This window comes from Syngnathus floridae, chromosome 1, assembly GCF_059516105.1.
Source record: "Syngnathus floridae isolate MCC-2025c chromosome 1, RoL_Sflo_1.0, whole genome shotgun sequence".
NCBI classification, from domain to species: Eukaryota; Metazoa; Chordata; class Actinopteri; order Syngnathiformes; family Syngnathidae; genus Syngnathus; species Syngnathus floridae.
This window is the reverse complement of record NC_142413.1, coordinates 13,281,836-13,305,267: the sequence shown is the minus strand read 5'-3', so window position 1 is coordinate 13,305,267 and position 23,432 is coordinate 13,281,836. Positions and strand designations below refer to the sequence as shown.

General features: G+C 43.8%; 1 protein-coding gene across 2 annotated transcripts in view; it reads left to right on the top strand.

Moving 5' to 3' along the window:
* The window catches only part of efnb1 (ephrin-B1), a 62,104-nt gene that overhangs the window by 8,018 nt on the left and 30,654 nt on the right, over positions 1 to 23,432 (top strand). For both annotated transcript variants that reach the window (XM_088371588.1, XM_088371578.1), the window contains one exon: positions 16,040 to 16,317. In XM_088371588.1, the coding sequence (XP_088227714.1) occupies positions 16,040 to 16,317 (278 nt within the window). The remainder of the gene's footprint in view (positions 1 to 16,039; positions 16,318 to 23,432) is intronic.

Genomic DNA, 23,432 nt, shown 5'->3' with positions numbered 1-23,432 from the left:
TTTGAAAAACACATGGTATTAATTTTGTTTGAAAAACACATGGTATTGCTGCTTTAGTACTTTGGATTTAGTGCATTTGAGACTGTAAACCAACAAAAATGAATTTCCCAGAAAATGTACTTAAAATGACCACAGTGATATATTTAACTGAAGACTGAAGACAATTGTCTGTTTTTTAGCCCAATTCCTTTCTTTTTAACCAAGGTCAGCAAAGGCACAATTATTGGGTGGCTATCAAGATCATCTTGACGATTGTCTTGTGGTGTGGGTGTGTTGATTCTTTTTCTCCCTCTCTCAGCAATCTTTTATGAAAACAGGTGGGGCCAACAATAAAAAATGTTCGAAGTTAGTGATTAAAAAAAGTGTGTGTGTGTGTGTGTGTGTGTGTGTGCGTGCGTGCGTGCGTGCGTGCGTGCGTGCGTGCGTGCGTGCGTGCGTGCGTGCGTGCGTGCGTGCGTGCGTGCGTGCGTGCGTGCGTGTGTGCGTGCGATCAACACTGAGATTGGACAAGGAACAGACTGTGTTTGCGATGTGAAATAGAAAGTAAATCAGAAGTGAGGATTACTTCAGAAAGGACATTCATTGTTTACATAATCTGTCCCCCCCCACTGCCCTCCATGTAAAGGAATGCCACATTGCTCATGTCGTTACGAACAGACAAACAGCCAGCCTAGTTTATTTCCACTTCTTTTTTTACTACTCCTTCTTTGCAGACCAAATGTCCATCATGCTGCCCGTCACAGGTCATTTCATTTATGACACCAAACGTCTGGTATTGGGATGGGGGGAACGAAATTTCGGTTTCTTTGTGTGTCTTTGGCATGTGGAGAAATTGACAATAAAGCTGACTTTGACTTTGACTTTGTATTGAGGGTAAGCCTCTTGATTCGACCATATTGGTTAGTTAGTGTTTTGCACCTCTGCCTCACAGTCAGGCGATCCATGTTTGAATTGCTTTCTAGAACATCTCTGTGCATAGTTTGTATGTTCCTCACGTGCTTGTGCGGGTTTTCTCCAAAAACATTTTGAAGATGTTAATTTTTTTTAAATGTGACTATGGATACAAATGATTTTTTTATATTAACATTCATATCTATTTGTGCCCTGTGAGTGAGTGATCCAGTCTTAAACCTTGCCACTTGCCTGAAATCAGCTGGTCTAGGCTCCAGTTACCTGCGACCCAAATAAGGACAAGCAGAAAATGGATGGATAGACTCTTGATTGTCGATGGAGGTATTGTGATGTGTGTTTTGGTCAGTACACCACTCAAAATAATAATAGTAAGAACACACATGCTGGTGTTTATTCTTGTCGTGTGTGGAGTTCTCACCTAGAAAAAGAAAAAAGGGTTAAGGTGCTAAAAATGTTGTCTTGATGAACAATATTGTGTGCTAAGTATAATTATTAAAAACAAAAAAATATTTTTATGGTAGCCTGTAAATTGTTTCTTTGCATATATATAAATATGAAATAATTCTACACAGTCCCCCTGTATTGATTGTATGCCATAAGATTTCGTTCAGAACTTTTCTCAGTACATGTGCGCTGTTGAAAAGAAAGCGAAAGTAATTAGCATCATAGTACTTCTGACTTCAGATATGGCTGTAAATCCTGGAAGACTGAATAAATCATGGCCGCACGAAATGAGCTCTGAACATCTCATCAATGATCATCATGGAGCTCTTTGTTCACTGTTATGACTACACTAATGGAGTGACAGTGTAATTGAATGGAGTGGTAAGATAATAGAATGATAAAGTAATGGAATAGCATGGTACAGGAGCCCGCTTTTACCCAAGGGATCCCCCAGTAAAGTGTGTCAGCTCGGCAGATGGGTGGTCTGCAGTAACCCCCCTCTGTCCAACACACACAGCCATGGTAATTATAAAGCATCATAATCCATCTACGGCATACAGAGGCAGAACATGGAGACTATTAGGGAGAGCATGGAAATGGCACAGTGTATAATCCTCACGATTTTGCCACCACTAGGCTCCCTGGGCCCCCAGCAAAAAAACAAAAAAAAACATTCCTCCAGTAATTTAGTTGTGCCCCCCCTCCCCACAAGCTACTTCTGTCTCATGTGTGTGGAGCAAGAAATGTTTCCCAAATTTATAGATGAGTTGATATTTGTCCTTCGCCTCCACCATGCCCACTGGCAACAGCCCCGAAAGCCTTTGGATTTGTGTGTGTGTGTTTGTGTTAACCCATTCTGCCAAGTCTTGGCTCAGCCTTTTCTAAGCAAACTCCCAGCATGAAGCCGCTCCCTCTTGTGTCAGTGAGGAGCTGGAAGAAAAGGCCTACGGGACTCCCGCCGCTCCCAGGCCCGGGCCCGGCCCCTCTTCCCGCGTGGGCCGGTCCTGGGATTTGCTGCGCGCCGGGGCCCTGCGTGGCAGCTGTGACTGACGCTTCAATCGGCGCTCCCCAGGACACCGCAGCGCAAGGCCGCATTCCCTTTCACGCCTCGGAAACGGCGGAGAAAGACAATTACACACATATTCAGCAACCTCCTCTCCTCAGTCTCTCCACAAGCACGCAACTGTGATGTACAGCCATTTAGCAGATCAATGAAAAACCTCTCTCAAGTTCCTTATGTTTTGCAAATAAGTATTTGCAAATTAGTTTAGCCATCCAGTCTGCCTGTCTGCAACTTGATTGAAGTTGTTCTTGTTTACTTTATCCCTTGAATTGTTCCCTGCCAAAGTAAACAGCGTAACTCAGCTCTTTCCTTTGAATGTCCCGGGATATTTAGAAAATGTAAGTAATGGAAAAACATTTGAGCCTTAAAGTGGAGTTAATGCTATCATGTATGGATTGTCCGTAAATTGAGTTTGTCTCTGGCCTGGTGGAGGAGGAGGGACTCGCCAGCCAGCAGGATTTGAGTCTCTTAATTGAATTATTTTGATTGCCGACTTGATTGATGGAGTCAGATGTGGAACGTTTTCCGTGAGTTCTGTCCCACTAATTTGTCTTCCAATACAGCCATACCAGACAGATACAATAGGAACCTGCTATCAATCACAGCGACAACCCGGAGCGTTTTGTTTATAGAGAAATGGGCCTGCCATGAGCTCTGAGTTCCACAAAGCTTCCAGACAACATAAAACCAACAATGACATCAGATAGCTGAGCACTCTAAAGTCTAATCTTCATATAATGCCACGCTAAATCCCACAGAGACCTACGGTGGGGAAAATGTTTTTTTTTTTTTTTTTTTTGCCCCTGTGCTCTGCCTTCCTCTCATGGCCTTTAGCGCTCTGTGTGTGCGTGCGAGTGTGTGTCCTCGCATGTTGGGAGGCGCGACCAAGAATTCAAGAGTGAATGGAGATGTCACTGTCAGACACTGGCCTCCTCATGAATCCCCTCCAGGATGACCATATTGGCAGCTGTGTGTGTTGAGTGAGAATGCATGTCGGGGGGCATCAGCCCCCTGCCCCTCCTCCATAGCGCCCTCCACCCCCTCACCTCCCACGCCAAGTTCTTACGGCGGTGATTGCCGCGCAGTGGGGCACACGTCTATATTTCATCCTATTCATATGAGGGGAGGCTGCTTCATCCCTTGCACATGTGCTTCCCATTAGATGGGTGTTTATTCTCCCCCATGATGTGCACGGCCATGGAAGCCTCTCATCGCGCCTATATTGGAAATAGCAGAAAAGGCCTGCTAAAGCAAACATCTTCAATCTTTGCAGCCAGCAGATGAAACGCACAGAGGACTTTGTTGGAAGTTGTTGCTTGGACTCAGCTGTGGTCATAATGCACAATTTAATATCAAATAGGTTCGCTATGATGCGGCGCTCTCCCTGCAGTCTCATTTTCTCCCACACTGAAAACTTTGACTACTTTTAACTGTTGTGCTCATCTGTCTCCCACTGTGAAACATGACAGGCCACACCGCCACATCACTCCTGTGCTCTCTTCCTCTGTCTCCGAGATGAAAGCCCTTCTCTGCAGATGGTCCCTTCATGCACGCTGGGCTTGGCCCGTGTTGCTGCTTTTTCTCATTTATTTATGCACGCCCAATCGCTGCACCTCAAACTTGTCGAGACTTTGTGTGTGCATTCAGGTCTTTTTTGAAAACTTCATAACTATGTATGTATTGTGGACTTTGTCATATTCTGCCGCTGCCCTGCTCGTGATTGGAGTGGAGACGGCCGGCTCACATGTGGCCACCAAATAGAGCTGAGTGGTGGGTCTTTTGCACAATGAAATGGCAGCAGGAAGGGAAATGATTTCTCTTCTTTTGAAGGGACTGCGGCAGTCGCTTCAAAGCAGCATATCTGGCTGAGGCTTTAAGCGGCCTTCCCCCCGCATTAGACGTGCGTCCCGTGATGAGCCTTTGAAGGGAGCGAGCATTCCTGGCGGCGAGATTGCGCTGCACGGGCGTCGGGGTTCGACCTCTTCAACATTGTGCCCTCCGCTCCACTGAAAGTAAACGCGTTCACCCGAAAGCTGCAATGTGACAATGGAACAGCTGCCGTGTCACGTTTGGATGTAGCGGAAGGTGGCGTGGACGCGAGCGCTCGCTCACGAGTCAGCTGTGGTCGGCTCGCAAAGATTAACATTTAAGTGCACGCTACAGATGGCGGTAATAGCGATCGGATAGCGCTTGTAATGGAGACGACCCAGTTTGTAATGGCTTCCTAAAACAACACATGGAGCGTCTTTACGAGGCCGCAATCCGCCCGACTATTGTAGCGCAAATGAATGGTGTGAATGGGAATAGCACCATGTCAAACAAGCTATTTATTAACACGTAGCCACGTTTCATTTTAATACCGACAGCCTGCGTCTGGCCCGCTGAGTGTTATCAGACTATAGCAGTCAGGCCGTCGCTCCCCTTTTGCATTCACTGTTAATGAGCCTAATGATGTGTGTCTGCGTGATTGCATCAGTCAATAAGGTGTTCAATAAGGCCTCTAGAAACCTACTGACAACTTAGGCACGTCTGCTGGGATAAGATCTCTAGCCAAGGGAGGCGAGAAAGATCATTTGTCTGGCATTGGGTAAGGACATGCGTAACTGTCTTTGACTATCACGACTTGAGAGTAAACAGAAAATAGACTTGTCACTCAAATTGTCTGATAAGAGACTTGTTTTAAGACACACAAGGCAGCTGTGTATTAAAACGGTGCCCTAGTTAGTAGAACACGGACTGGTTATCTCCCATATGCAGATTTGGCTCCATTTGTTTCATGTAGTCAGTGCAATTCATTCTTTTTTAATTTCAAATTGTTTTTTTGTTTATTATGTCACTGCTTGAAAGGTTGCTTGTGCTTCATTAGGCTCACACTTCAAGATTTTAACACAGGCTTCTTTTATTTTGTATAGTTTGCTCTCTCTACCAAAATAGGTCCCTTTCCACAATCAAAAATAACGAGCAAATACCCCTGCCAGTGTGATAAAAGCCGCTTCTATTATAAAGCGCACAGCATTTGATTGATCTGTCCCACGCTCTTGATCCCTGGGCTTGGCTGATTAAACCTATCCATCAGCTTCCCTTATCAGCGTACTCACAGATCGACCGCAGGACACTGAACTAAACCCCTCGTATTGTTGTTACACCGAAAAAAAGTCAAAGGCTAAGGACGGGGAAGGGAGAGGTTTGCCAGCCAGAACTCTTCTCTTCAAGGCCAGAACGAAGCAAAAAAAAAAAAAAGTTATGACATTGTTTTAAAGAAATGGCGTCTGTTAAAAGGGGTTTTAGATAACTATCTGTCATGGGTGGCACGCTCAGCAGTGCACACTTAGCTGCTGCACATATTGAAATAACCTTTCAGAAGAGGTTGAACAGCAGCACTGCACATTGTGACAAGAGTGTTTCCCCTCTAGAGGGAAATCAGAAAGCGATGTTTCCTGTCCACCGTGTCAGCTCGCCACTGGTGATGTGACCCCGCACCTGCTCGCCACTCACACACACATCACACAGATAATAACGTCTCTTTCACTGACAAGCTGTCATTCCCACAGCGGTGCACGCACATGCACACGCACGCAGGTATTTGCTTGAAAAGGAGGGCAGACAGTCGGCGTTATGAATCATCGCAATGATTTGCAAGTCAAATAGGCAGTTTCATAAGACGCGCCAGTTGTTTTTTGGAAATAAATTTGAATTTCCCATCATCCGAGTGACTGTAAAAGCAAATACATCCAGGCTACTAAAACCGCGATGATTGCATGTCACTTTGCTCTCATTTACTCGTGAACATCTATCGCCATCATGTTGTCAAGTAGATGAAAACATTGGTGTAAAAAGCCTGCAGATGGGCTTTTATGAGTTTTAAGGGCCGTTTCGCAAAAGATAAAACGGCACGCATTGATTTCAAATCTGAAAAAACAAACAATTTCACAAAGATCAAGTCAGGCTCTTGCGGCAGATGACGATCATATCGCAGCTTGCATCGTCGCATTCAAATCAGATAGCAGTGTCACGAGTTGACAGCTTTCTTCCCCACAATCTAAACACTTAGTTGGAATCTGATGTTGACAGGAAATGGTTTATAGAAATCAAGTTGCAGCGCGCCTTGCGCAGGCAGGTTGGGACCTGCCAGTGAATTTGTGGCAAGGGAGAGGCAGTGTGTGAACTTCCCCCCAAATGCTCGCCAAGAGAACTTGCCCGCACGGCACATTCATTAACCTGCGAGCCTAGCTAATCTCTTCGCCGATTCATTTAGTCCTCAGAGAACTCCTGCGTATTAATATCCTCTCTGTGTGGCTACTCGTGGGATGCAAAAGGAGCGTAGCCATGGCGATGATTGTGTCATTATTTTGCAGTCACATGAGTGATATCCCAGAGGGCTGAAGCTGGGTTGTCCAGGCTGGTTGAGAGGGACTGATTAGAATTGCAAATGTCCGCCAAGTGTTGTGTTTATTGTGTGTCTCAATATTGGAGACAATCAGGCGAATCAAAGCCCTCAGCTGGAGAGATGGGACCGAGGCACGGTGGGCCTCTCTGGTTGGCACCGTGTCCTCACTGCTTCCTCCCCTCCCCTCGCCTCCCCTCCTCTCCTCGCTGCTCCATCAACTGGGCTGCGCGTGACGGCTCTGAAGTACTCGGACACAGCTGGAGAAAGACAAGGAGACGTGCGGAAAGAGCCACTAAATCTTGCGTGCTCAATCACTCGTGACGTGGCCGCCCTCTCGCACGGCTCGGAAATATTAAACACGTTTTATGATAATGAAAGCGCCGGCAACAGACATAAATATCCCGAGCAAAGTGCTCAAGAAATTTAATGTCTTGTACGTTTGCTCAGAACACAAATTTGTCATTGATTTCATCGCTTTCTGAATCATTAGAGGCATAATTATCAGCTTTTCATCAGTGGAATTTCTGTTCCACCTCACATAGGCAAGCTTGCAAGAAGGAAAATGGAGTGAGTGAGATCACATCTAGACAGTATTAAGGACTCAGGACACCTGCATGCGGGCCTGGAAATGGATCCTATTGGCACGGTGCCTTCATTATGCCGGGTGACAGGCGGCGGGTGCCCCAAGCAAATCACTTGTGAATGCTTCTTCCTCAATGACCGGCCATTACCTCATTATTGACTCAGTGTTTGTACAAGATTCCACCAAATCCATCTGAAAGCCATCCAGTGGTGTTATGCGAGTCAGGAAGCTGCTGTTTCGGCTCCGACTCCTCTAATTGCCTCTGTCAGTTGCACTTTCAGAGGCCCATCCTCTCCCGTCTTGCCACTGTTGGACTTGGAAAGAACATGCGGGTCCATACTGTAAAGTCATTACTCGCGCAGGGACGTGTGTGAGGGTACGTGCATGACCCTGGTAAGTCCTCAGGACATACATGCTCTCTGCATGACCAGTCCCGACAGGAACGGAGCGACTCAGGTACGGGCATGCATATTGAGCAAGTTTCACTACAAGGAAGTGACTGTTCAAAATATCTTTCATTGCACTTGTTCCGCTTAAGGCAAAGTGAAAGTTAAGGGAAAGAAATCACTCACATTTTCAGTGACTTGCGAGACCATCGACGTGATATGATCAAGAGTCAGCAGCCATGAAACATAACGCTGACTGTAGCTTTTGTAGCTTGTGGCCTGTTTTGTGCCTTTGAGCTTGACAAGCAGCCAAGAGAGCGAGTCTTAGAATTTTCTCGGTGTGTGTGTGTGTGTGTGTGTGTGTGTGTGTGTGTGTGTGTGCAAGGAGAAAAAAAGAGAATGAGAGGGAAAATTGTGTCGGATCGCAGACGTGGCGGGCTTGCAAGTGTGTGAAAGCGAGGAGAGAGTTCATGAGGTGACATCTCATCAGCTGTTTGACTTTTCTCAGTTTCCCACGGAGGCACTTTTAAGAACAATGCTGACGGGAAAACAAACCCACCCAAGAGCAACGATTCAAATGCCACAAAACATCACTGTTTGTCATTCGCCTGAATTATTTGTGGCGCTCAAGATTACAGGCAGGGGAAATACATGAGCGACTAGCCCATGTGCAGAAAATACATATCAGCGAGCAGACTCATCCAGCTATCCATCTCCGAGTGCAATACAATAGCCGGAATACATTAAAATAGTGCTTGTCTGAAGAGAAGGGCACACAAGATAAATATTGTATGTTCCTCCCCCTTGCTGCTGTCCCTCACATTGACAGGAGAACAATGAAAGTATTTTGAACTTTGCTCTCTGATATTTTACATCTATCTTCAATACAATGAAAACCTATTTCAGTCTGTGCACTTTGTCTTCCTTTTGTTATTAAAAGTAAATTTGTTTTTTTTTCTTTAGTATTCCACACTCTTTCTTATACACATTACCATATTGACAGTATATGATATCCCATACTACCATGAACGCAAGTCATCCCCTCCACCAATTTATATATATATAAAAAAAGGTAACGATTGAAGTAAAAGTACTGTTTCGACGTACATATTCAAGTAATAGTAACAAGTATGTTATTTCAAAACTACGCTGGCAAGGACATTTTTTCCCAAAAGTTACTTAAAGTCAAAGTCAAAGTAAATGGATAGCACCTCCCCTGTACACACATCCTGTGCAAGGTGTACAGAATTGCACTGAGAGAACTGACACATTCCAAGCAGAATTCGGGAATATTAACTTCAAAATGCAGCTTTTCTCCCAATCGCCCCGAACTGTGCCTCATTATTCAGTCTAGAAGTGTGATCCCATGTGTTTAAATGAGCCATGCTGAGATAGCAGGGCAATTGTCAAAAATTGAATTTAACCGTGACTGGCTCTATTGAAGCCAAAAACAATTAAAGTTGCCAGGGCAAAGCCGTGTGTGCGTCTGTACATGAGCGTGTGTGCTTTTATTAGTACAGTGATGTGCTGATTAGGTTGCATCATTAAATGGCTGGTTGCTGAGAGATGGTTTGCTTATAATGGCGATACAGAGAAGAAAATGGCTGCTGGTTAACAGCCTATGCTGTCTGCTTGGCTTTGATAATGGTTATGATTCTTCCCCCCCAGTTTCTTCCCTCAAGTGCGAGTGAAATTCAATCTTTTTGGAGAGTGAGATGCTATTGTTCGTCTGGGAGGTCTTCCTGCTCGCTTCCCTCGTCCTCTGCTCAGTGCTGATTACAACCTCACATGCACGTCCAGCTCTTGACTTGGGCTCTGCGGCTCTTGGTCCTTGGGGGTCCGTCTCTGTGTGACTGTCAAGAAAACCTTCTCCAAAAGATCTGTCTCTCTGTCTCTGTCTCTTTCTCTTTCTCTCTCCCCCACATCCGACACGTGTGTCAGGCAGGCTAACACAGAGCTGCTCAGACATGTTCAGGCACACATATATCTCCAAACACAGTCACACATTCAGTGGGTTCTCGCCAGGCGGGTTTTGGCAGCCACTGTAGACTGGGCCTGTGGAGAGATCTTTATGGAGCAAGCAGAGCCCATCTGTGGCTGCTCCTCGGGGATGGAAGGCAGCTGGCTGCATGTATGTGTGCGTGAGACAGAAAATGTGTGATGACCAAGCCTTATGTGTGTCACAGAGGAATGAGGCTAAACTTGAGGAGATACACGAGATATGTTCCTGACTCAGACGCAAACACTCTAACATTCAATCCAAAGGATAATCTTGAATGTTACCCAGAGAAACCCCCCACAAAAGTGAGGCAAATGTGCCACCCACTCACCACCATGCCGCCACACTGTAATGGCTTCAACTTTACATATCATACTTTGGCCAAAGAAATATAAATCAAACCCTTCCAGTGTTATTCATTTTTGGGGTCCTAAAAGGCAATACTGCATTATACAAACATTCATCATAAACTAAATAGGACAAGCCAAAATAAACATCTGGCCCCCAAGAAAGACTAAATCTGATGGCCCATTTATTTATGTTCAGAAATTGGTAACAGCATGTTTGAAAATGTGCGGTTACATAATACATGACAATGTTCAAATTTTTCTTTCCAATGTACTTTGGCGTTTTCCAAGCCTAGAATCTTCACTTTTTGTTCGTAATGAAGGCAGGTAAAAAATCAGCTACATGTTTTATCTGCGTGACTGCACAATTGTTTCTTGGAAGTATTGGAGGTCAGAGGTCCCCTCTGCTCGTAGGGCCGATGGATGCTAAGTGGAGACACAGCGAGCGAGCGTCTGGGCCTCTTCTCGCTGTCACCGATCCTGACGATGACGTTCAATCATGACCGCACGCAGCCCGTGTTTAACTGGCCTGCTCTTAGAGAGGGCTGGGCCCGGCTGCGAGGAAAACCGCAGAGGCCATGAGAAGAAACAGATTATGCTCCTTGGACTCCGTAATGACTCCTGACACTCGTCTCGCTCAGCAGTCCTCTTCAGCCTGTTGGTGTACAAGCCGGTCCACTTGTTTCCTCCTCGTGGCAAGGCCATCTGGGTGTCATCTTGTTAGCTCATTACGGCACCGTGTTAGCCCCCCGTGTGACAGTGATCGAAAGCGAGCATGTACTGAGCTTGTTTGGTGAACATGAGAAGTGTCTCTGTGTGTATGTGTGTGCACGTTAAAGCTTCTCTATGTGCGACTGTTATGAGCCACACAGAATGTGATTTTCTCTGTGTGCCAGCCTGTTGACTAACTCAAGAGTGTGTGTGTGCATAAGTGAGAAAAAGAAGGAGGGTGTCTGCCTTCACACGTACAAAAGAATCCCTCTGCAGGGTGATTGGGCTTCTTCTTCCGTTCATTTTTGCTTTTCCATCTCTGTGGTCACATCCTACCCATAATGCAGTTTTGTGTAGCTCATAGGTGATCCAATTCCGCTGCTGAGTGGGGTCTTGAATAGGGATCCAGTCGTTCTTACCACGCTAAACAACTCCTGAGCCAGATGGGTTTTGTTTTCTTTAATTTGAGGATGCTTGTCTGTGCCGCCTCCTTGTGCACTCCCGTGGAGGTGACTTGTTTACTGTGTTTAATGTGAGGAAATCTATGTGTGTACGCTGCAGGCCGCGTGTTTATACGTGCGAATGTGTGTGCGTGTAGTCGATGGGATCATCTGCCTCCATGCCAGTCTGTCACAATCCAACTATGTATATTAGCTCTTTGTGCTCACAAGCTTGATGAGCAGCATGCTTTCTTAAGACGGTAAGCGCTAGAGAGAGACACACCTTTGAGACTGGCAGCTCTCAGGACTTTGAAGGATCCACTCAAGCAACCCGACAGTGACAGCTTTACCACGCATGTCTTTCTCCGTAATATGAAATGATCACACCAGTCAACAACTCTCGGTGGATCTTAACGACACATGAAGTGAGACGGTTCACACGCCACTGCTTGAATGTTTCTATTGTGTGAGCATCACTCTATCTCTGGTGGAGCTCATAACAGTCTGACAGATAATTATTTCACATTGATTTTGAAGGAGGACAGGCTGAACCTTGTGTACCTCATGATGAAAAAAAGGCCCTAGCCGTTACAGCGTCATTTAATCGTCATTTAATCTGGCTTTCATTTTGTACATATTACTCAACACTCAAGTTCTATACTGCGAGACACAGCTGAAACGCCCCACAATCGCTTCCCGACGACGTTGCTCGATACATTAATCAGACGGCGCAATCCGACGCTCGCACGCTTCCCGACATCGAATTGGTCTATGTAGGCCTATAGACCGGATGACGATAACATTTCATGATCTGCCATTAAGGAAGTACGTCCTCGGAATCTATGGACTATTGATTGACACGGTCACCCTATGTGAGGGGTCTTTAGTGATAATGTGCAGGGCGAGAGTCAGAAGCCACACTGATTGTGTGTATAATGTGAAGAAAATGGTAATTGGCTAGCAAGACTTTTCCTGGTGTGATAATTAGCACACTGATAGGGAGGAGAATGAAGGATTTTGTGATGTGGACTGCATTTGTATATGCGGGTTGGTTTTCACACTCTCGTGTTCATTTTAAAGGTCATCCGGCAATCCCGAAGCCATGTTGGAGAGCGTGAGAGGCTTTTTTTTTTCTTTGCTGTACCTGCATCTGAGCTGTTGACTGATAACCCGCTGAATGTGTTGTGGAGAATTGATTTCTATCTATATGTGTGACATATTCCTGCTGCTGCTCAGGAGGAACAAATCAATTAGATGTTGTTTTGTCGATATGGAGTGTCTCTGGCTCTTCCTCCCCCAGTTCCTGTGTTTTCGGGTCCATCCATTCAAGCAGTAAAGGCTGCCTGCCAGCGTGGCACTCGGGGCACCGGCCTGAGTTGACTGGACGGAGGCGAGGGGGGGGGGATGAGGGCCGCTTTGAGGCTCTGTGAGGGGTTCTGAGTGGGCCTCGACGTAGGCGGTGTTTTATATAAAAGTCGGCGAGGGCAGGGCGAATGAATAGGGGTGGCTGGGAAGGTCCAGGATGCACCCCACAGTGCTTTTGTACACTCTTACATCCATGTGTGTGTATGGGAAAGTGGGAGGCTGAAGCATATGTGAGATCATGTGCTCATATTCACCAGTGGAATGTAAAAAAAAAAAAAGATGTGTTTTTTGGGGGCGTTTGGAGGCAGGGGTCGGCTCTTTTCCTCCGCTTGGTTGTTTTCTGTTCTCTGTTCTGCGGTGTTTTTATAAGCTCTTTACAGGATTGAGCTCACATTGAAGCTATCCAGATGAAACAAAACCAACCTCTTTGGGTTGTTATGAAAATAATTCTTTCTATTTTGTTTGGTGGGGGAAGATCCACCTAATTTGACATTAGGGGATAAGGCCTGTCTCACATTGAGGGATTTGCCCCCCCATGAACTTTAGTTTATCTGCACGGCTGTTCCTCTCTGCACCAAAAGTCCTTTCATCAACATCTCTTACAAAGTCTCTCGACATCATGAATGAAAGATGCAATTCAACCTCCCTTTTCAAACCGCTCTCCCTTTTGACCCCCTCTAAAGTACAATAATCTTCAGTCCCACATCCCCTCCTCTCCATTGCGTGGCTGTTTGTAGCAATGGATTGCTGCTGATTAAGCCAGCCGAGAGACAAACGGGCGACAAAGTCGCAGCCCCACCAGTTTAGTTTCACATCCTGGACGCGAGTTGGCATGGAGCTTGCCAAGTGGAGGGCTTTTAAACTGGGCTAAACGCTAATTGCTGCCCTATTTCTTTTATGTTGCTTCTTTCCCATCTGCGATGGTGCTTCCAGACCTCCGCCGCAGCCAGAGCCTCATTACAGCAGACAGTTGACAAAGACAGGGAAACAGAAGCGGGATAGCAATCTAACCGCCGACTACAAGACATGCTCGGAAAATTGAATCAATGACAGGGGCCAGCTTGTGATTAAATCCTTGCGGGATATTAAGTCGTTGGGATTTGGGAAATCTTAATTATTCATCTTAATGGTTGTTGCTGCCTTTGATACTGAAACAAGTGGTATGTTAAATTGACAATCGAGATCTGGGATTGGTGGCCTTTTGAACGAGAACACTTACAAAAGCAATATCTGCTCAAAGGACTAGAAAGGACCTACTTGTTGAGTGAGACAATTCAAGGTCTGCTAACTATGAAAGTCTTTCTTTTCTCCCCTCCGGTTTCACACTTGTTTGTCTGCTATATGTTTTGTCTGTACAGAAAGGACAAGTGGAGGGGACACAGCCAGAGAAATGTGGAGAAGGTGAATGGGTGAAAGGATAAAGCAAGAGACGATGGGATTGTGGCGAGAAATAAAAGAGAGGGAGAGAGCGTGAGGACTAGAGGGAAGGTGGGGACTGGGGAGTAGATGGGATGGTCAGCAACAAAGCCCAATGTTGCCATGGAAACATGTTTATGCCTCACTGATGCATCTTGTAGATCCAATTAGGGACTGATTGTGTCCAGGTCTTCATAGACTCACTTACGTGAACCTGGGTATGGTGTGTGCGTATACACGCACGCAAGCACGCACGCACGCACACACATGAAGGCTGGCTGTTGCTGCTGAAATGCAGAAAATCGTTAAAAGACATTGGCCAAAGGATTCTCTGCGTTCTCACTCTTGTAGGCCCTTGAATTAGCGCAACCCCCTCACCTCACCCTCGCGAGCCATGAACAAAGGCGATGCACCCTTTTTCAAATTTTGGCCCTCATATCATGACCAAAAAAGAACAAAAATGCAACGTTAGAAGCACCTGCGCGGGCCGATTTGGTCAATTCCATTTCACATTCCTCCTTTCATGTGATTGAAGGCATTTATTCAGTAATGTCTCTCTAAGAAGGATGCCCATGAATGGTGAAAGGCCTTAATCCGATCATGTTCATTTTCATGGGGAGTTGTTCAACGGAAATGAGACTTTTGAAATGATTGCTTTGTGCCATGGCTGACCTTCTGCCATATCCCCATCATATAGGACTCACATGCTCTTCTGTCTTACTCATATTCAAAGTACTCTACCCAGCCCATCTGAAGTGTCAGTTATTTAGTGGGCCATGATGAAATACGGGATGCAGATAAGGTGGGAGATTAGAGACAGTGCCCCGGCCCCTGATGTCTTGTTAAAATGTGAGGGATCAGAAATAACAGCAAATGCATTGCACACAGTTAAATCCTGCTAAATCCGCCGGCATGGGCAGATCTTACTGATAGGCTCGCTGCTGTGCTCACTGTCTGCGACCATAACACACAGATACACACACGCACACACACCCGTGGTCAGTCCGGCTGTCTGGGTTAATGCTTGGCTAACTGGGACAGCAGATCTGAACCATGTTGACATTTTAAGCCTCAAACAAGTCCAGAACAATGATTCAGCCCAGTCTGACCCCCCCACAATCTCCCCACCCCTTCACATCAGATCGCAACCTCAGCCCGTTTTGCTGAAAAAAGAATCACACGCACACACACACAAGCAAACACATGGACAAGCATACACACACACCTTTGTACACACACACACGCACGCACACACGCACACACACACACACACACACGCACGCACCCGCTCACATGCTGACCTGTATAAACACACACACACACGACTGCCCAAACACACTACAATTCCACGATGTAGCCCTGCCCCCACTTGTCACACACACTCACGCACATACTCGTCTCCTGCTCACAAGCTTTTGTGAATAAAAGAGAATAGAAGCTGATCTGATTGAGTTGGCAAAAGCAAGCGAGGTGGAGCGGTACAGTAAGGCCAAATGGATTATCTTAATCCCCTAGCAGATGATCAGTCAGTGGGAAGATGAACCAGGAAGCCTGACCCCGCACTCTGTTTGCAACCTCATACTCGGACCACTGTTGTCAAATAGATATCATGTTCAAACCGGCCTATTATGTCAATTATGTTTACAGTATATTTTGTGCCACTCTCCCTCTAATCCTTTTCATGGCTGCCATTTTGTGTGTGTAGCCCGCTTGTTTCCTTCCTTCCTTCTGTGTGCTTTATTTCCAACCTGTGTATGAGAAGGAACCTCTGAGGATTTGTGTGCCTGAACATGGTCAAGCTGTAACTTGTCATGTGTTTGCGGGCCTAAATTAACGGCTCTACCTAAAAGCCAATGCTCAAAGACTTTAAAAACATTAAAGCCTGAGGTATTAGGACTATATAAACTGTTTTGAAATTATGTGGCTGCTTCTCTGGACATCTTTTATGATCTCTTACTTACAGTGTGTCCTTTTTTTGCCTCACAGATTTGTTGCTGGCAAAGGCCTGATTATCTACCCAGACATCGGGGACAAGCTGGATATCATCTGTCCCAGAGCGGACCAAGGCCGAGAATATGAATACTACAAGCTGTACTTGGTCAAGAGAGAGCAGGCGGAGAGCTGCAGCACGGTCCTTGATCCTAATGTCTTGGTCACTTGCAATAAGCCAGAGAAGGACATCAAGTTTACCATCAAATTCCAGGAGTTCAGCCCCAACTACATGGGCCTGGAATTCAAGAGGAACGTCAACTACTACATCACGTGTAAGTTTTCTACGAAAGACGATGTATTGCTGTCGTGGTTTAACATTCACTTAAGCAGAGAAGCTTGACGGAACAAGTAATACACTCTGCTACACTGTTGAGCGTTGACATGTGTGACGGGGGGCTCCTTAGTTTAACTGTCCTTTAATGGTGACTGCGGCATCACCGTGGCAACAGCCCAAAGTCTTGTACTTGGTAGTTGTTTAAGGTCAAAGTGGAAGTGGATTCTTAGTTAATTTAACGTTTTGTATATTATGGGCATTTCTAGATCAGTTAAAAAAAAATCCATTCATCATGCTTTTACTTAAAATGTGGTGAGGTACTTGTGGGTTTGAAGGTAGAAATATCGCACTGCTTATAAAGCACATAAAGAAAACATGCATTCCACCACAGCCAGCGCCAGCATTTTATTACTGTTTACATTATAACCCACCCGTAAGAAAAGCAATGAAATCCTACACAATGTTTTACTATAAACGTCATGAAACTCAGCATTTAAGGTTCAAGAAGTCTTTAATGACTTCTCATAAATAAGGCCATTTTTGAGGTGCCTTTGAGCAAGCTATTGTATACACCCCTGCATTTTACAATAAGGGCAGAACTTTTTGAGAGCTCTCCTTGCATGTCTGCAAAGTGTGTGTGATCTTATTATCTGTTGAGTGCAACACAAATACACAGCAAGTTATTATTATCAGTATTTTAAAAATCAATGAAATCCAAATTAATACCAGACCTAAAATATAGATAGAGAGAATTGCTGCTTGGTAAAATATAATATCATTGTATCACGCTGATAGAAACCCACAGGATAGTATGATTTGATTTATAGTCTCATCTCAAATGGAACAGAGCTATTATACAGCTTTTTTTTTTTTAGATTGTGCTGGTGGTCCTAAAATAGTGGCTACTGTGTATGTTAGAAAATAGTAAATACATTTAAAAATATTTTTGTACACGCACTAAAGTTGTGACATATAACACTATTTATCATAACGGGTATTTAGATTGTGCTGGTGGTCCTAAAATAGTGGCCACTGTGTATGTTAGAAAATAGTCAAATAAATTTAAATATAGTTTTGTACACGCACTAAAGTTGTGACATATAACACTATTTATCATAATGGATATTGTACCATATAACAGCATATTATTTACATGTACAATGATATTTATTGTGTATGAACGAGTTTGTATATATGAATAACAATAATAATATGTGAATATTATCGAAACACATAAAGCGATACCAGATAATTTCCATCTGTAGTCCATCTCTTGTTAGAGTTTCCTTGTTGCTACTGAGGGAATGGAATGCTATTATTTCTTTTCCGCCGCTAAGTGTTATCCTTGCGCCGATAGGGATTTCTTTTCTCATTCACATCATTTATAGAACCAACGTGGCATCTATCCGCTTGTCTACGTTATTTTTCCAGGAAACTATATTTTTCCTCGGCGCTTATCCACGTACTCCTTTTACATTTTGATGTTCATCTAGAACTTCAGAACAAGGTGACAATATTGTGTTCCTAAAACGCAACCTCTGAAACACTTCATTTATTAGTGAATACATGCTAAGCATGGGTGGATGTTACTTAAAGTATTTATTTCCATTTTTTGCACTTAACTGCATTCCTTGGAAAGTGGTTGAAGTACCAAATATTTTCAGTGGTATTTATTTGGCCACTGTATATTTGTGTTTCTTAATCTTTTATTTTTATTCTATTTTATGGTCTACATAAAATGTATTTTATAAATAAGCAGAGAAATGATTCCTCCCAAAATGCCATAAATTTCATGTAACTTTAAGAAAAAAAAATTATGTTGGGATATTTCTTGTTATTGGAATATACATTTTTGTCCATAGTGCGGCCCTCATACTTGCAATTTCGTAGAGAAATAGACGTGGGAATGTTCCTCTATGACCTACTTACCTTTCACAGTCTTATAAATAAACATTTTGATTGTATGTAGATGTAATCTGACATCGACAAACGGCCTCATGTTTGAACGACCAGTAAAACTAATTTACAGAATAATCTGGTGCATAAGAGTGTGACGTTTCTACACTGCTTGTCTCTTAGAGTATGTTAGCACCCCCTGAAATAAAAATTCATCCACACTATTTTAGTAAATACCGCATTTCTCTCCCTTTTTATTCTGAGGAAGTTCCATTGATATTTGTGAACTCAAAGGCAGAGTTTAAATGAGGCATGGTGATGCTTTTAAAAGGCTACAGTGGCCAGGTACATATTATGTGGGCCGGAGGAAAAAAATGCTTTCATTTTATTTTTAGAATACCCAAATGACTTTAGGGAACCCTTATGGTATTAATGTCTCTGCTCCTACCGTTTGTTGCTGTTTTAATGCTACATTTACTTTATGATCCCAGCAGCTACCTTTCAAGCATGGTGAACAAGAGGGGCTGGGTTTGAGACAATGTTGGGGGATAGGATGGGAAATGTTGACAGGCTGTAATCCCCGTTGATGCCTTGCCCGATTTTTAACCGTCAAAAACTTTGACAAAGCACTCACGGGGTGAAAGAGAAACTTGATCGGTCGTAGTAAAACGAAGTGAATGCTATAAAACATTACAAAATGGAATAGGACGTAACAAAACTTGGAAGTGGTCTGTAGTAGGATGTTCCACTGTGAGTTTTCTGCTAAGCAAATTTTAAATTGTTTTACTAATGATAGGAGAGACACCGAGTGGTGTTTTTTTATTTGATATCAATAATTAAACTTAAACAATGACTGATTGTTAACAAATAAATAGCTTCAAAAATAGAAGAATGGGCATTTTACCCCACAAGGGAATAATAGAGCTTTCAGACAGGAGGAGGATTTGAAGAAACAATTTGTGTTTGTAGACTTGACTTGACAATAACAACTTTATTGAAGCTCTCTAATGTCTTTGCTGTGTAAGAGTGTATTGATGGGAGCAACTCAGAGTACTTGCCTGCAGTGTTTCGGCAGATGCGCAGGTTCCATCCAAGTGATGGTGGATCATTATTAGCCTCATATACTGTAAGTTTCCCGTGTCAGCAGCAATCAGATGTTGTATTTGTCTTTATTGTATGTTAATGCTATTGTCCTTTGCAACAGGACGAGCTGACTTGATTTCTTACTCTGCGGCCTGTGCATTACACCGTTGCTCACTTCATCTATCATGTATGCTGTACATACAATATAATGACCATGCCAGCCACATGCAGTGTGCATTTAAACCCCCAAGAGACAGTCAGCGATAGGTGAGCACATATCTGCGGCTTTTCTGTGCTGTAGAGTCCACTGTATGTTTGCGTACAAAGGCTTGCCTTGTAAATGTCACAAGTGGGAATGTAGTCCATCCACTCGGCAATTGGAAGCAAATCTAAATCAACAGAGTGAGCTTATCTGGCCTGATTTATTGTCAAACATGGGAGAGAGATGCAATGCGAGAGCTCATTTCAAAGGTCCATCTGCACTTTGACCCTATGGGTCTTTTCCTTGATCTACTTCACTGCCCCCTCCACTTTATGCTTCATGACTGAGGCTGAACAAGCAACAAAAGGTGTGGGGTAAAGTAAGCAACAAATGGTGCCTGTTTATGTGGCTCTCTGTTGGCCTTGTGTCACTGCAGGGGATGTCCACCACTTGGTTCCGTGCATCCCAGGCAAGCTCTGACAGGCGTACGTGCGTGCTCATGTGTGTGTAGAGGGTCACAGAGACACAGCAGGGGTCAGTAATGACAACCCTGCTCTGATCTAAACTCAAACTCCAGACCAGCTCCAGCAGCCTGTGCCATCCATCAGTACTCACACGCACGCACGCACACACACACACACACACACACACGAACGCACGCGAATAACCAAACAAACTGGCTGCATTTCATTGTGTTGTCTAAACACGGGATTTGGAATGAGATGTTTGTGTGGAAAATAGCTGTGTTGAGTTTAAAGGCTGTAGATTGCAGAGAAGTGACTTCAGACTCAAGGCTTTTAAACTAAATAAATTAGGCCAGGGAAAGGGGTTAGGCCGGTCAGCTATTGCTGCAGATAAACATGTGGAGTTACTAATCGTTGCCTTTGTGGTGAAGATACATTTCTGACAAGCATCGTTCTGATGAAAGGAGGAGCCTTGCTAATTTCTAAACTAACCTAAAACTGACACGACTAGCGTGGAATTAAGTGCTTGGCTGGTCCAGTTCACTTTTCTCAGATGTTTGGCTGGAACTGCGTTTAAGAGGAGAACATCTAACTTTGAACAGCAAAATAGCAGGGAAACTAATATATGTTTGCCCTCTGGAGAGCAAATCCACTCGCTAAGCAAAACTGGAACTGGAGATAAATTACAGTAGACCAGGCTGTACGTAAGCTTGAAAGTACAATATATTAATATAGTATAAATTATTAATAATATTCAGCTGTAACAAATATTAATGTATATATGTAAATGTAATATCAATACAGTATAAATTATTAGTAATATTCAGCTGTAACAAAGGACTGTTGAGAACATAGAACATAAAATAACAAAACAGTCACTCACTTGCTCATGTTATTTGTTTGTTTTTAAAATAGAATCCTGGGTTTTCATTTTGAATTGTTGTCATGTTGTCAAAACAACAACAACAAAAAAAATACATTTAGCTTTGCTTGTATAGGCAACAAGAAAATAATTTGCTGCTATACACAATGCAAATTTAAGAAATAAAAACTGTTGATTAAAAAGAAAACCAATTTTTTCATTATATTGTCACATTTTTGTAGTTTGTTAAAAACCTTGTTTCAGGTACCCGGAATTAGCCTAGAAAAAAAAAAAACACGAGTCTATATTTCGAGTCTTGATGCAGGGTAAGTTTGTTCATTTTTACTCTTTGATTGAGTTCTCTTGCTGAAATAGTCGCACAAGTGCTGACTATGACTGTGTTCTCTAAGGCTGAGGCCGTAAGGCAATAAACAGAAGCAGCCAGTCCTCATACACCCCTCTAGTCCTTTCCCTTCATTCCTTGTGTAGCTGGCAGGGTAAGCCTGATCCTTCCTGACATCTGTCACTCCCCATCTCAGTGTGCCGTCGTGGACTCAGACTTCCAGAGCGGAAAACTGCCGCAGCGGGGCACATGCTCCCTCACCTTCGGAAGACTCGCGTCCTCGTAATGACTTGCAGCAAACAGCAGAGATGTTTGTGCTCCTGTCACTCACTGAGTTTGACGCTAAATCCCGGGAAACTATCTCAACTACGAGCAGCAAGGGAGAGCTAATGTGTGTCCACCAACAACCTGTCACTTAAATATTTAGAATCACCTTTTCTTCTTCCTATAACCCACACATGGTTGCTCAAGCCATCTTTAGACACAAGCCGGCATTTGACAGCTGTTATTTGACACTGTAAAATGATGTCTGTCGTGCTCACACCTGACAGGGTATTTTTTTCTTAGCGTGGGTTTTATTTATGATTAACAACCTACACATTCAAAGTTGCTGTTCCTTCCCTTGCCGCGCCATTGGCTTTTGTAAACACTACAAATAAATGTTATTTTACAAACCATCTTGTTTTTGGGCTGAAGTTGAAGGTCAAGTATGAAATCCCTGGTCAGGGATTCATCAGATCGTTCCCCTTCCCCTACATTTGCCTGGAAGTAAACGTAGTATGTGCAGATCATGCTCACTCGCATTTGGTTTGATATAAACTACATCAGGCCTCAATTGAGATTCTGCACAGTGTTTCTAAAAAGAATGTTAGATGTCATCTTTTGGAGTTATCAGGAAATTACCATAATCAAATCACAGCCCCCTATTCAAGTGACATGCATTTGTCAGCTGCGCTCTTGAAAAGACAAAGGCATTTTGAATGTCAGATTATAGAGATGCAAATGACTCACACATTTTCCAACTTGCAATTAAATGGGTTTTTAACATCTGGTAACCTCCCTCGATAAAATCACGCAAAGATTTGAATTACAGGAAAGAGACTGCTGCAGATTTTCTTTTTGTCTGAATGTTTGAGCCTCATGCATGCTTTTTATCAATGTAGAACAAAGGACAGACTCTATTGTTGCACATTTATCAGACTGTAGACATTTCAAATCACTTACAGAGCGAGCAGCGTGATTAGATGTTCTTATTTTTGACAAGCATCGTAAATGGATGAAAAATGAAAAGCTACACCTCCCATAACAGTGTTTGAATGCAGTTTTATAGCCAGCATACCAGTTTGTGTTTGGAGTGTAAATGCTCAGTTAGCCTTCAATGCAAACATCACCTGAAGAAAATCCAAGTTGCTCATTGACTCGAGCGGTCACTGATGTTACCGATTAGCGTTTTAAGTTGCTAATCGGTAATACTTAACAGATTTCCTTTTCAAAGTAAACCCCGCTAACAGCGAGGTTAGCCCCGGTGGAGCAGCACGGCCCGGGATAAGGAGATTTAACCCCCCCGTTTTAGTGTTTATGGAGCAGCAGCGTAATATGTGACTTTCTGCTTGCTTTGCAAATCTATCCAGGCTGCCTCTGGTACTTCTCCTTTGGATATTTCATTCTGAGGGGGTTAGCAGGCACCGCATTATTGCCTTTCGTTTATTACAGAGGAGTTTGTTTAGAGTGGGGTATGTCGGGGGGATGTCGAGGGGGGGCGCCCATGAAGACTTTGTTGCAGAGACAGGCAGGCCTGCTTACGTGGCCAGGCAAGTGAATGGTTGTCATTGGTTACGACTAAAGCCTTCCATCCTCGATGATATATTCATGTATTCATCTCAATTAGTCGCCTTCGTACGACTCCTAACACACTCAGCCGAGCTCCACACTTACCTTATTAGAATACTTTACCCCACGCCTCGCTGTCTACCCCCCCTCCCCCCTTCTCATCATCCCAACCGTCATTATTCAGCCTGTAAGATCTCTAAATGTGTTTGTGAGCCTTGCTAAGATTGTATTTGAGTCACTCTCTCTAACTGATAGCTTGGATCTCCTTACAGCACAAAAGCACACCGACAACAACACTCCCATTCATTTTTTGTTTTGTATTTCTTCTCCACCTCATTTGCCAACCTCTCACACAATGTTCCTTTTCTCCGTTAGCTCTTCTCAAAAGTTGAAAGTAAGCTCCCTTGTTTCATTTATTTCCATCTGCAATGTC